The sequence below is a fragment of the Carlito syrichta genome, unplaced genomic scaffold (assembly GCF_000164805.1).
Source record: "Carlito syrichta isolate Samal-C Ts95f unplaced genomic scaffold, Tarsius_syrichta-2.0.1 Scaffold289196, whole genome shotgun sequence".
Lineage (NCBI taxonomy): Eukaryota > Metazoa > Chordata > Mammalia > Primates > Tarsiidae > Carlito > Carlito syrichta.
The window spans coordinates 96,696-111,305 of record NW_007233292.1 but is presented as its reverse complement, the minus strand read 5'-3'; the positions used below and the strand labels follow the sequence as shown (position 1 = coordinate 111,305).

The window sequence follows — 14,610 nt, the reverse complement described above, 5'->3', positions numbered from 1 at the left end:
AACCAAAAAACCCCAAAAAAAAAAAAAAAAAAAAAAAAAGGACAAGAGGTATCACACTCCCAGACTTCAAACTTTATTATAAAGCTACAATATTCAAAACAGCCTGCTATTGGTACAAGAACAGACATATGAACCAATGGACCAGGATAGAGATTCTGGGAGTAAAACCTCAATTTCTCAACCAACTCATCTTTAACAAACCTCCACTAACAACCACTAGGGAGAGGAGAACTTATTCAGTAAGTGGTGCTGGGAACACTGGCTGACCACATGCAGAAGGCTAAAACAAGACCCCTACCTATCATCATACACAAAAATCAACTCTAAATGAATTAAAGACCTAAATGTAAAATCTCAAACTATAAGAACCTTAGAAAATGCAGAAGACACTCTTCTGGAAATTGGAACTGGCAACCAATTCTTGATCAAAGCCCCAAGTGCCCATGCCATAAGAGATAAGATAGCAGGAACTGCAATGCCAAAGTAACCATCAAGAGAGCAGGGAGACAGCCCACAGACTGGGAAAAGAATATTTACCAACTGTATATCTGACAAAGGCTTAACATCTAGGATCTAAAAGAAACTCAAACATGCCGAAAAGAAAAAAAAAAAAAAAAACAGCCTCATTACAAATTGGGCAAAAGATATGAATAGACACTTCTCAAAAGAAGACACATGAGCAGCCAACAGATACATGAAAAAATGCTCAGCCTTACTAGTCATCAAAGAATGCAAATTAAAACTATACTGAGATACCACCTAACTCCAGTCAGGATGGTCATCATCAACAACTCAAAAACCAACAGATGCTGCTGAGGATGCAGCGAAAAGGGAACACTTCTACATGGTTGTGGAAGTATAAACTAATACAACCTCTGGAAAACAGTGTGGCAATTCCTAAAAGATCGAAAAACCCACGTTCCATACAACTCTGCTATCTCCCTACTGGGAATATATGTGGAGAAACTCAAATCACTCTATGGAAAAGGTACCTGTGCATGTATGTTTCTTGCAGCATTATTCACAATAGCAAAAACATGGAGTCAGCCGTGCTGCCCATTGAAAGAGGACTGGATTTTAAAAATGTGGCATATATACGTGATGGAATATTATGCAGCCATAAAGAAGGACTAAATTATGAACTTCGTTGGATATAGAGTCTATGATACTGAGTGATTTATCACAGAAACAAAGAACTGAGTATCACATGATCTCACTCATAAGTGGACCTTGAGCAATTTTCATAATTCTACAAGTAAAGGGTTGGCAGTAGTGGGAAACTGCTGGGCGAGAGAGAGAGGCATGATTGGCAGTAGTGGGAATCTACTGTGCAGGACACACCTCATCAACAAGAGTACCTGCATAATGAACATGTGTATGCCTAACCCTGAATTGTACCCCACATCTTTAAAATAAAAAATTTATTTTAAAAAAAGGAAGAAAATTCAAAAACACAATCTTCAACATAGTTGATCTGGCTATTTATTTTATAAAATAAATTATTCTAATAAGTTAAAATGATCCAGCATTTAAAATATTTTAGAAATTATATTGGACAAAGCAAGAGAGACATGCATTGTTTTTTGTCTTTTCATGAATGCTGAACTACTAGAATTATTATCAGTATCCATTTAAACAAATCTGGTTATAAGAAGGCAAAGAATTTTCTTTTTATAAATTAAGCTCTCCTCTATTCACTACTACTCTAATTACTATTTCCAATATTGTAAAACAAAAAGACTATTGCTATTCACTCTGAAGTTCATCTGTGACTACAAATTTCCATGAATAATGAATGACATTTCCATAGGAAAAAAGCAAAAATATTTCCTAATCATTTTGCGACATGTTGCTTGACCTTCCTCGTACTTGGCTCTAACGGTTCAGGGTTTTAGTTTACTGGCATGTTCACAGAGGGGGAGCAAAGGAGCACTCACATCTTTTAGAGTATCCGTTGTTGTACTTAGTAGTGTCTTATGGTGTTAGTTTACTAACTTGCAGTTAGTGGAGAGCCACAGTTCAAACTCTGTTTTATTCTGTGCCAAGTATCTCCCAGCTCTGCCTTAGTTTTCCTTCAGTCCACCAAAAATGACATTAGAGTTATGGGATTCTCCATGTTCTCTTCAATAGACTTTCTGGTTTGCTACTTTTGCAACATGACGTGTCTGAAATTGCTTCCATTTCCTGTGATTTGCGTCAGTATGGACAAAGTCATCTTGATTTTGTTTCGGACTTGGGTAGTATTACCAAGAATGAAACTTGGCAGTAAGAGCAGCACATACTCTCTGACCATAAGAGCTGCCGATGTGCTTGTGCTTTCTTCCTGGAGGAAAGTCACTATTCATTTGTTTTATTCCTGTTTTAGAATCTGAGGTGATGGGTCTATTTTGCCTTCTTTGTGAGTCACATCTTGCATGATTAAGTGGGGGTCTCAGTAAGACCCAAACCAGCTCAAACTATCCTACTCTCATAATTCCTGAACTCCAATAAAAAATGCTCATATATATTCCAGTTCTAACCTCATATGACTCTTTTTAAAACACTGAACTTTTGAGAAGTTTGTCTCTCCATTTTACTTATTACTTACTGTGTTCACATAACAAGACAAATTAATGAGGTTATATTGTCAGTCTCCCAATTTTCTTAGGATATCTTTATCCTACCTTGGGAGGTTTAAGACAGTTACAATAGATTCCAGAGAAGAGCCAAAAAACACACTGCCAAATAGGATTCAAATTTTAAATGACACTAGAATTTTAATTAGAGCAGTAAAGAAAAACAGATACTATACATTACTTTATTGTAGCAGAACAAAATTAGAGAACATTAGTCCTGATGTCAGATTATTATTATTGTTGTTTTTATTTTGTGTTGAGGTCTCACTGTGTTGCCCAGGCTGCAGTACAGTGGTACAACCACTGCTCACTGCAGCCTTGACCTCCTGGGCTCAGGCAATTCTTCCACATCAGCCTCCCAAATACCATACCAGGGACTAAAGGCATGTACCACCATGCCCGACTAACTTTTAAAAAATTTTTTTTATAGATGAGGTCTCACTTTAATTGTCTAGGCTGGTCTGGAACTCCCGGACTCAAGTAATCCTCTCGCCTTGACCTCCAAAAGTGCTGGAATTCCAGACATGAAACACCATGCCTGGGCCCAGATGTCACATTAGAGATAATCTTTGACAGCCGCCTGACATCGTTGTCCATATAGATATGAGAAAAATCAATATCTGAGTGGTAAGTGAACTCTTCCAAAATCACATTAACTAGAGAGGAACATTTAAGATCTAAGTATCCCACCTCCCCTCTAATTCACATTCTACCATGCCTCAATTACAAGCTAAAAAAGTAACATTCATCTGTTTATTTACTGTATTTTAAAAGGATTGAGGATAGACAGATATGATGAACCAATTTTAGTAACACATTTTGAGAAAAATTGTTTTGTTTAATTATCAGAAAGAAAAACATCTTCAGTAAAAACAACAAAACTAATGACTTGTAATTCTTGGAGGGAACTATTTCCATAAGACATTCTTTGTTATTGGGGGTAGCCATAGAATTTGGCATATTTTTCCTGTTTTGCACCTCCACCAAAGTGTCACATATTGATACATGTTCTTTTCCATACCCTTTTCTCTCTTCCCTTTCTTATCTTTTCTGTATTTTGTGTTCTAGTTCTCATCTTTTAGGGCTATAGGCAATCGGTTTTCTTAGGACACACTATGTCATAGGGACAAAGGTGGGACTGGATACAAGTACAAAGCAGATAATTACTTTTTTTGAGACTCCTTTTTTTTTCTTTTCTTTTTTTGAGTTGGAGTCTTACTCTGTCGCCCAGACTGGAGTGCAGTGGAACACTCCCAGCCACTACAGCCTCGATCTGCTGGGCTCAGGCGATCCTTCCATCTCAGCCTTCTAAGTAGCCGGAACTACAGGCACGCACTACCACGCCCTGCTAGTATTTCATTTATTGTAGAGATGAGGTGTCGCCAAGTTGCCCAGGTGGGTCTCGAACCTGTGGGCTCGGGCAATCCACTCACCTCGGCCTCCCAAAGTGCTGGGATTACAGGCTGAGCCACCGAGCCCAGCCGAGACTCTTTTTTTAATTTAAAATTTTATTTATTTATTTGAGTTGGAGTCTCACTCTGTTGCCCAGACTGGAGTGCAGTGGCCGCTCCCGGCCACCGCAGCCTCGACCTGCTGGGTTCCGGCGATCCTTCCGCCTCAGCCTTCCAAGTAGCCGGAATTATAGCCATGAGCTACCACACCCGGCTGATTTTTTGATTTACTGTAGAGATGAGGTCTCTTTTTTTAGCTTATTGAGGGTATAACTGACAAATATAAATTGTGTGCATTTAAGATAAACAAGTTGGTGTTTTGATATACATATACATTATGAAATGATTACCACAGTTAAGGCAGTTAACTATCATCTCATGTATGAGTAGATACTGGTTTTGGTATGAGTGGTGAGAACACGCAGGATTTACCCTCTTCGATTTCGAGTAAGCAATACAATATTGTTAATTCTAGCTACCATCTGTATGTTAGATCTCCAATATTTATTCATCTTGAATGACTGAAATTTTGTACCTTTGACCAACATATTCCCTTTTTCCCCATCCTCTAGCCCCTGGCAACCTCCATTCTACTCTGTGCTTCTATGAGTTTAACTTTTAGATTTCACATCAAAGTAAGATCATTTTGTATTTGCCTTTCTATACCGGGCTTATTTCATTTTGCATGATGTTCTCAAGGTTCATTCATGGCGAGGTGCCTTTCAATAAGTGGACAGGTCCAGGGAACTTCACTCCCAACCTTCTGAACCCTCCTCCCTGCTAACTTTCTGAAACTCTAGGTTGTTTAATTTTATTTTAAAATAGTATACAAATCTTCTTATTAAATGGAGATGCCTCAAGTTTGCCATTCTTCCATGCTACAAAAAGCTACTGAAGTCTATAGAATTCCAAAAACTAACAACATAACTTCCCGCCCTAAAATCTATCTTTTATTTTTTGTTTAGTTCCAGAGTATGTGTCTTTGTTTTAGTTGCTACTGTTTAATTAAGAGGAAAAAACTGTATAATGATCTAAAAAAGAGAGGAGTAAAAACCATTTAGGGATAAGAACTATGTTCTGAAAAAAAACTATGGGATTTTTTGGTACTCATCTATGAAGACAAAGAGTCACCAGGAATGCACACCCAAAAAGAGAAGACCTTGTAAAAATACTAGGAGGTGGCCATGTGAGGCCATCTGCAAGCCAGGAAAACAGGCCTCACCAGAAGTCAACCCTGATGTCCCCCTGACCTTACTTCCAGCTTTTAGAACTGTTAGAAAATAAATTTCTGTTGTCTAAACCACTCAGTCCGTAAGTGGAAGTTCTGAGGATATGCAGTAGTTCAAGTTCATGAAGAAGTGTGCCTCAGACTGAGTAGAAATAACACTTAATATGATTTGAGTTATATCATAAGATTTTGCCTGCCTTAAAAAAATTTTCATCATTTTCTTGATATGCTTGTATTAAACAAAATTTGGGATACTACTGTGACTTCAAAATGCTACCATTAATATATTATAATATGATAATATGTGTTCACTGCAGTCAAGACACCATAAAGTTGGAGATAGACTATCCTGGAGAATAAGAAAAATGAAAATAACTGAGCATCAGTTAGACGAGTTATCAAGGTTTGAATTGTTTAGCCATATTGAGAGCCATCCTCACCTCACCCAAGGACGGGTTTGGACATGCTGTCATCTCCTTAAGACTTAAAAGAGTGTCCTCAATTGAACCTCCTGGAGAATTGATATATGGTCCCTGCTGTGCAAAAAAAAGGTTACAGGGCTAGTGCAGTGGGCGTGAGGTATTCAAACACTGCACATTCCAAAGAAAGGTCTTGAGTTGGCTCTTTTGAGTATCCTGTCTGATAAAAGTGTCTTTGTATATCTGAGACCTTGTATCATGCCAGATAGTTTATACTAACAAAGTAAATTATGGTGAATGCCTTTTTTGTTCAGCTGGGACTCTACACCATATTGTACCAGTTTGACCTTTGGAGAGACTTGGGACTAGCTAAGGTTAATTGTGAGAGCATTCTATATCTATGTAACTAAGCCCCAATAAAAACTCTGGACACCAAGGTTTGATTGAGCTTCTGTGGTTGGCAATGCTTCACACATGCAGTCAAGCATCACTACTGGGAGAATGAAGTGCTGTCCATGCAAGAGGAAAATGTCTTCCCTTTACTGATTTTAACCTGTATCCTTTCCCTATAATAAGTTGTAACCATAACAGCTTTTCTGAGTTCTGTGAGTCCTTCTAACAGACCATAAAACATGAATGTGATCTTAGGGACCTCAACACACCTGCAATTTAGAGAGATAGAGATAAGTATCTAATTCCCACCTATAAAGTCCAAGGGCAGAGTTAGACTGCTTTACAGTGCCAATGGAGGGAACAAAGAAGAGGGAGCTTTGTTCAATGGCCTGTGCCCCAAGGGTCTGTAGATACAAATGTAAGACCTGAAACCGTAAAAGTCCTAGAAGAAAACCTAAAGAAAACGCTTCTGGACATTGGCCTAGGCAAATAATTCATAACTAAGACCACAAAAGCATAAGCAACAAAAACAAAAATAGACAAGTAAAACATAATTAAACTAAAAAGTTTCTGCACAGTAAAAGAAATAATCCAGAGTGAACAGACAACCTGCAGAATGGGAGAAAATATTGGCAAACTGTGCATCCAACAAAGGACTAGTGTCCAGAATCTGTAAGGAAATTAAACAAATCAGCAAGAAAAATAAATAACCCCATTAAAAAGTGGGAATTTCTGGAAGATAAAAAAATGATGTGATCGTATCGAAATAAAGACTAGTATCAAGTAAGAAGCTGAAATCTAACATTAAAAAAAGAGGTTTACTGAGAGGAGAAAGGATATATTTTTTTCTACAGAGTCATAGAAAATCCCAAAGTTCAGATAGCAGGTTGTAAGTGGGAGTGAATTTTGAGATAGTCAGTAAAGTAATTCAAGAACTTTGGGAGTTATTCTGTATGTCTATAGCACTAAGCTGACGCATCTACCTATAAGCCAGAAGTTGTGAATGAGACTTTCTATTGGGGTTCCCATGGTTGATAATAATAGTAGACTAACAGAAAGATAAGCATTTAGAGTGAAATTCATTTTAGGAATCAAAGTAGAAAGAATGTGGAGAAAAGACACTAATTAAAGGTATAATAGAGAAAAATGTCTCTGAGTTTAAGAGAGATTTGCATGTCAACTTCCTCACCTCTCTATGCCAAAGGAAAATATGTAAATTTGCCCGTCTGTTCTATAAGGCTGGTAAAATATTGTTAACAAACTTGATCATAATAGTCCACTAAAAAGTAGACTAGAATATTTTTGAAACTTTATGCAATAAGCCTTAATAGAAATTACAGCAGATTGAAATAACACATTTAAGCAAAAAAGCAATATATTCAAGAGATTAAAAAGTGGTTCAACATGAAGGAAACTTTGCAATTTAAAATGAAAACTACATGCTCATCAATAAGTTGATATAAATTATGACAAGGTGTTTTATTGACTTTAAAATATATTTATATTAAAAATAATTATCAAATTAAGAGTAAAACTAAATTTCTTAACCTAACAGCGAGTATCAGAAACTAGAAACTGTGTGCAAACCAAAGTAATTAAGGTTCATAAAATATAATGATAGTAATGGTCTGTGATAGGCTCTTACTTTAGATATTGATAAGCTAGGTTATTCAGACCAATCTAAATACTGAAAAAAAAAAATTCTGCAACAATTTTTTTTTGCAAATGTAATAAACAGCTCATTTTATTGTCCTGAGAGAATTTTCCAAACCTGGAAAATTTGAACTTTGTAATGCTATTAGGAGTGAGAAAAAAAAAAAAACTCAATGCCAATAAAGGTGTAGCATCCACTAAGAGAGACAATAAATTAATATTTCAAAGAACTAGATATCAGGGATATATTAGTGTAAACTATAAGTAAATAGTCTGCATAAAGAGTTACATGTTATAATTCTCTGGGATGTCCAAGAAGTTTCAAACTTTGAGTTTAGTATAAGGTGGTCTAAGATTAGCAGTAGACTCTGTCCCTGGCAGAAACTAGCAAAAACTCTAGAAGAAATCACCTTTATCTAGACCTTAAATTAGTTTCTGACATTTTTATTCAAAACAATGAACAACAGATAATCAAAGATAACTAGACACACAAGGAAATAAAACACAATAAACAAGAGTCAGAAGGAAAAAACATAAAAACAGATCTACAATGGCATTCTATTTTACTCAAATAAAAGCCAAAGTTGTTTCAATAACCTATTCAAGCCTATATGATTCACAATGCCGACACACACCACTTACCCCTTTGCTTTTGCTCACTCATCTCTAGCCACACTGGCCTCCTGGCTGATTCTGTGGCATGCCCTGTGTACCCATATTTCAGAAACGTTGTCCAGTTGTCTTCCCCTTTCATAGCCTCCCCCTTCATCTCCTTCATATATTTTTTTTTTGAGTTGGAGTCTCACTCGGTCGCCCAGACTGGAGTGCAGTGGCCGCTCCCGGCCACCACAGACTCGCCTGCTGGGCTCCGGCGATCCTTCTGCCTCAGCCTTCCGAGTAGCCGGAATTACAGGCATGCGCTACCACGCCCGGCTGATTTTTGATTTATTGTAGAGATGAGGTCTCGCTGCCCAGGCGGGTCTCGAACCCGCGGGCTCAGACAATCCACTCGCCTCAACCTCCCAAAGGCACGGGATTACAGGCTGAGCCACCGAGCCCAGATAATAAATTATTGTTAACTGTAGTCATCCTATTGTGCCACCAAACACTAGATTTGATTCCTTCTATTTAACTGTATTTTTTGTACTCATTAGCCAGCCCCTCTTTATCACATCCCTCCTCAATCCTCTTCCAAGTCTCTGATAACCATCAATTTACTCTCTATATCCATAAGATCAGAGATCAATATTTTTAGCTCCTATATATGAGAAAATGTGATATTTGTCTTTCTGTGCCTGGATTATTTCACTTATAATATCTTCTGGTTCTAACCATGTTGTTGCAAATGATAGGATTTCATTGTTTTTATGGATGAATAATATTCCATTATGCATATGTATCATATTTTCTTTATTCATCTATTGATAGATACAGGTTAATTTCATATCTTGGCTGTCATAAATAGTGCTGCAATAAACATAGGAATGCAGATATCACTTTGGCATAGTGATTTTCTTTCTTTTGAATATATACCCAATAGTGGAATTGCTGGATTATATGGTAGCTCTATTTTTAGTTTTCTAAGGAACCTCCATACTGTTATCCATAGTGGCTGTACTAATTATTCCCACTAACAGTGTAGGAGGGTTCTCTCTCTTCTAAGGGCAAACTTTCTGTCTCCTTTTTCTTCTTTTTTCCTCCTTAGCATTTGACACCATTCACATAAAATATGTAGTATCCTATTTGCTTTATTTTATTGTCTGTCTTCATCAGAATGTCAACTCTTTGAGGACAGAAAACTGTTTTGTTTGTTCCTGTATCCACAGGGTTTGAGTAGTGCTTAATGCTCAATACATATTTATAGAATGAATAAATGGATACTTATATGTAAAGTGCTTAGAAAAGGGTCTGGCTCAAAATTATAACCTAATTATAACATCAGTTATTATTACCACTATTAAAAGTAAATGAAAGAATGTTGAACTGACAGACATAGATTGTAATTCTGGACTTCTTTTTATCAAAGCACTCCCCAGCAGGGAACTAATCTTTCACTGATGGGTTTTATTAAAATTACTTTACTTGTATGGGAAGGTATGGTTACTACTTTCCTTTTATACAAAGGCACAAATAAAGGAATTGATTTATAGTTTCCCACATGATACAAGGAAAGAAGCAAACTCCTGGAGATCAATTTCAATAGCAGTGACTTCTAGAACAAAGATATTAGAAGACTTCAAAAAGTGGTGTAGGAGGCAAGAAGGTGAAATATCTCTGCAAGAAGGACTACAAAATACTCGAGAAAGAAATCATAGATGATAAAAGCAAATAGAAAAAAATAACATACTCATAGATTGGGAGAATCAGTGTCACTAAAATGACCATACTGCCTAAAGTAATCACAAATTCAGTGCAATTCTTATGAAAATACTGATGTCATTTTTCACAGAATTTAAAAAAAAAAATCTAAAGTCCATATGGAATCAAAAATGAGCCTGAATAGTCAAAGCAATTCTAAGCAAAACAGACAAATAAATAAGTAAAAAAACAGAGCTGAAGGCATCTCATTACCTGATTTCAAATTATACAAATAATAAAAATAATATTACAAGGCTACAGTATCAAAACAGTATGGTATTGGTATGTAAATAAACACACAGACCAATGGAAAAGACTAGAAGATGCAGAAATAAAGCCACATACCAACAACCTACCGATCTTTGAAAAAGTCAACAAAAACATACACTGGGGAAAGGATACCTTATTCAACAAATGATTCTAGGAAAACTGGATAACCATATGTAGAAGAATGAAGTTGGTTCTATATCTCTCACTACATATAAAAATTAAGTCAAGATGGACTAAAGACCTACAAATTGACCTTCCATTTGACCCAGTAATCCCCTTTCTAGGAATATACCCAGAGAAACTCAGAGCATTCTATAAAAAAGTTATGTACATAAGCATGTTTATTGCAGCACTATTCATAATAGCAGAAACATGGAACCAATCATGCTGCCAATCAAAAGCGGACTGGAAAAAGTATGGTACATATACACAATGGAACGTTAAGCAGTCATAAAGTAGGACAAAATTATGAATTTTGCAGCAACTTGGATGGATTTGGAGTCTATCGTATTCAGTGATCTATCACAAAATAAAGAAATGAGCACCACATGTTCTCACTCATAAGTGGACCCTGAATACCTATCATAATACTACAAAAAAGGGATCAGCAGTAGCAGTGGGGACACTGCTGGCAGGGTGCAGGGGGAGCACATAACATCAGTAAGGGTGCCTGATCCTAAACAAGGTGAAGTGAGATCCAATGGGAGACCCAAAATTTCACCTGTACCTAAATCATTTGTGTATGCAATCCTTATTTGTACCCCACAACTTTAAAATAAAATTTTTAAAATGTTAAAAATGTAAGACTTGAAATTATAAATATTGTAGTAGAAGACCTAGGAAAATCTGTTCCGGACATTGACCTAGGCAAATAATTTATAACTAAGATCTCTGAAGAAAATGAAACAAAAAAATAGATAAGTGGGACTTAATTAAACTAAAAAAGCTTCTGTTCAGCAAAAGAAATAACTTACAGAGTAAACAGACAACCTAAGAAATGGTAGAAAATATTTGTAAACTATGCATCCAACAAAGTACTAATATCTAGAATTTACTAGGAACTCGAACAACTCAACAAGGAAAAAGAAAATTTAAAAGTGTGCAAAGGACATGAACAGACATTTTTCAAAAGACATAACGAATGTCCAAAAACGTATGAAAAAATGCTCAACATCACTAATCACTGGAGAAATGCAAATTAAAACCACAATAAGATACCTTCTCACACAGTCAGAAAGGCTATTTTTAAAAAGTAAAACAAAACAAACAAAAAACCTACAGATGTTGGTGAGGCTGCAGAGAAAAGGGAATACTTATACACTGTTGATAGGAATGTAAATTAGCACAGCCTCTATTGAAAACTGTATGGAGGTTTCTCAAAGAAGTAGAAATGGAACTACCATTTGAGCCAGCAATCCCACTACTGGGTATCTACCTAATGGAAAAGAGAGCATTATATTAAAAAGACACCAGCATCTCGCTATGTTTATTGCAGTACTATTCACAATAGCAAAGATATGGAATCATCCTGTCTACCAATGGATGATTAGATGAAGAAAATATGAAAAATAAAAACAATATCTGTATCTATATGTATCTCCCAGAATACTACTCAGCCATAAAAAAGAAAATCATGTATTTTGCAGCAACATGGGCAAAACTGGAGGACATCATCTTATGTGAAATAACCCAGAAACAGAAAATCAAATACCACATGTTCTCGCTTACAAGTGGGAGCTAAATAATGTGTACACATGGACATAGAGAGCGGAAGAATAGACATTGGAGACTTGCAAAGGTGGGAGGGTGGGAAAGGAGTGAAGGATGAGAAATTGCCTAATGGGTACAATGTGCACACTTTTCAGGTGATGATTACCCTAAACTCCTAGTCTTTACAACAAATCCATGTAACAAAACTACACTTGTACCTCCTAAATTTATAAAAATAAAGAAAGGCATGTAGATGAAATTAATGACAGAGATTGAGACAGCTTTACTAATATATTAATATTTGGTCCACCCTGCAAGTTACCCCAGACTAATCCCCACACATATGACACTCACAGCATTTCCATTTTCAATCCAGGTAATGGTGGGAACAGGGATGCCTGTAGCGGTACAGCGCAGGGTCACAAAGGAGCCAAAGGTAACATTGTGGGATTCAGGAGCCCGCAGGATTCTGGCAAAAACTGTTAGGAAGACAGAAGTGGTGAGTCACTCTCACATAGGGAATGGCCAAGATAAAAGTGGTCTTTAAGAAATGCAAATCAGACCCCATCAGTGTGTTCCTCTGTCTTAAGGATAATATCAAAAGCCAGACAGGGCCTCCAAGCCCTTTATGTCATGACCCTACATTTCTCACCACTCCAGGACACACTGAGCTTGTTAACCCAGTTTGCCCTTGCTCTTCCTCTGTGTGGGACACTCATCCCCTATATCCTTGCAGGGAAGATTCCTTGGATCATTCAAGTCGCTATTCAAGTGACATTTCCTCAGAAAGATCCATTTTAATCACTCAACATAAAGTGTAATCCTCCTCCCATTCACTTTTCATGATTATTCTTGTCTCTACAAACCTTACCACTATCTAAAAATATCTTATTTATATTTTTACTTGTCTATTATTTCTCTTTCCCATTGGATTGTCTGAAACCAAAAGCTTTGCCTGTTTTGTTCACTGCTGCATTCAGTATCTAGCAGAGTTTCTGACCAAAGCAAGAACAGAATAATATTTTATTGAATTAATAAAATGATTAAGTAACACTTTACACCCTCAACTGTATGATAGTAGGAGGACAGAGAGAATTTGTCAAACTTTTCAGAAAGTGAGACAACGTGTTGGACAAAAAAGAAAAAGAATATTCTAGGGAAGGTGTGGGTAGGAGAATGAGTGATTTACTTTCCTTTCTGAGACAGAACCCCACCGATTAAATAACAGAAAGTTATTGACATAAGGAGAAATTTTCCCTTTAACTAAAGAGTGGGGTTGAGCTCAGAATGTACAACAGACTGGAAGAGACTTAGACTTTCAGAATCATTAAACTTGGAAAATATTTCAGAGATCAACCAGATTCCTGCTCTTATTGTATAGATGAGGAAACCAAATCCTAATTAATTTAAATTGTTTTCCTAATGTAGTAAAAGTGATAGGTGAGAAACCTGGACTCAAGTCTTCTGACTTCAAGTCTAGTTTTCTTTTAAAACTAGAATCTTTTTGATTGTCTATTATATGGTAAATATGATATTGTATGATATCACTTTTTGATTTCTGGGACTTAAGCACAGAACGTAATCTTAAAGTATTGAGTCTCTATTAAAACAATGTTTTGAAACTTAGCTTTTCTAGTTACTTGAAATTTCTGAAGTTTGGATTCTTAAGTATGGAGACACAGCATACACTAGGAAAGGAGACATGTAGGACAAGTCCAGCGCTGTGCTGAAAGACAGTCTGATTATTGAATGCTTCCTAAAAAGAATTACATTATTTATTTATTTATTTATCTATTTATTTATTTTTTTTTTGGTTTGAAAATGCATACTTTTAAAAAGATTTATTTATTTATTTTGAATTTCTAATTTGAAAGATGTGATGTGGGGTACAATTCAGGGTTAGGTATACAAATGCTGGTACCCTAGTTGATGGGTTGTGGCCCCCACTCCCCTGGCAGTTTCCCTTAACTGCCAATCCTTTTCTTATAGTATTATGGTAACTGTTTAAGGTGTGCTTATGAGTGAGAACATATGGTACTCTAGACTCTAAATCTATCCAAGTTGCAATGACGGCCATATATTTGTCCTTATTTATGGATGCATAATAGAATTACATAATTTAAAGAGACAAAGGAAGATATGATTTTTCTGACAACTGGATGTTTTTTTGAAGATTTTAATTAATTTAACTTCCTATCTTTCGATATTAAGGATTCTAAGAGATAAAATCCAGAACAATTTAGATACACAAATGTTGGGCCCAAAAACCTGGAGAGGAAACAATGGCAAAAGGTGCTATATTTAAGGCAACAAGTGGTTAAAAAACAACCACCACAAATGGTATCAAATGTCTAAAATGCAGCTGAATCTGTCCCCCGAAACCAAAATTGAGCCTGATTTTAAGTAAATTCCGGAGTCTAATTACAGATTTACAAAAATTAGAGGGTTAAAGAACATGTTAAAGAATACCATGGAAATGCAAGTCAATTGAATCCAAACATTTAAGGGGGGCA

General features: G+C 36.2%; 1 protein-coding gene across 1 annotated transcript in view; it reads right to left on the bottom strand.

Moving 5' to 3' along the window:
* The window catches only part of MUSK (muscle associated receptor tyrosine kinase), a gene marked incomplete at its 3' end in the record, with an annotated part of 130,272 nt that overhangs the window by 50,998 nt on the left and 64,664 nt on the right, over positions 1 to 14,610 (bottom strand). Inside the window, exon 7 of the mRNA XM_008054188.1 lies at positions 12,452 to 12,576. Within this exon, the coding sequence (XP_008052379.1) occupies positions 12,452 to 12,576 (125 nt within the window). The remainder of the gene's footprint in view (positions 1 to 12,451; positions 12,577 to 14,610) is intronic.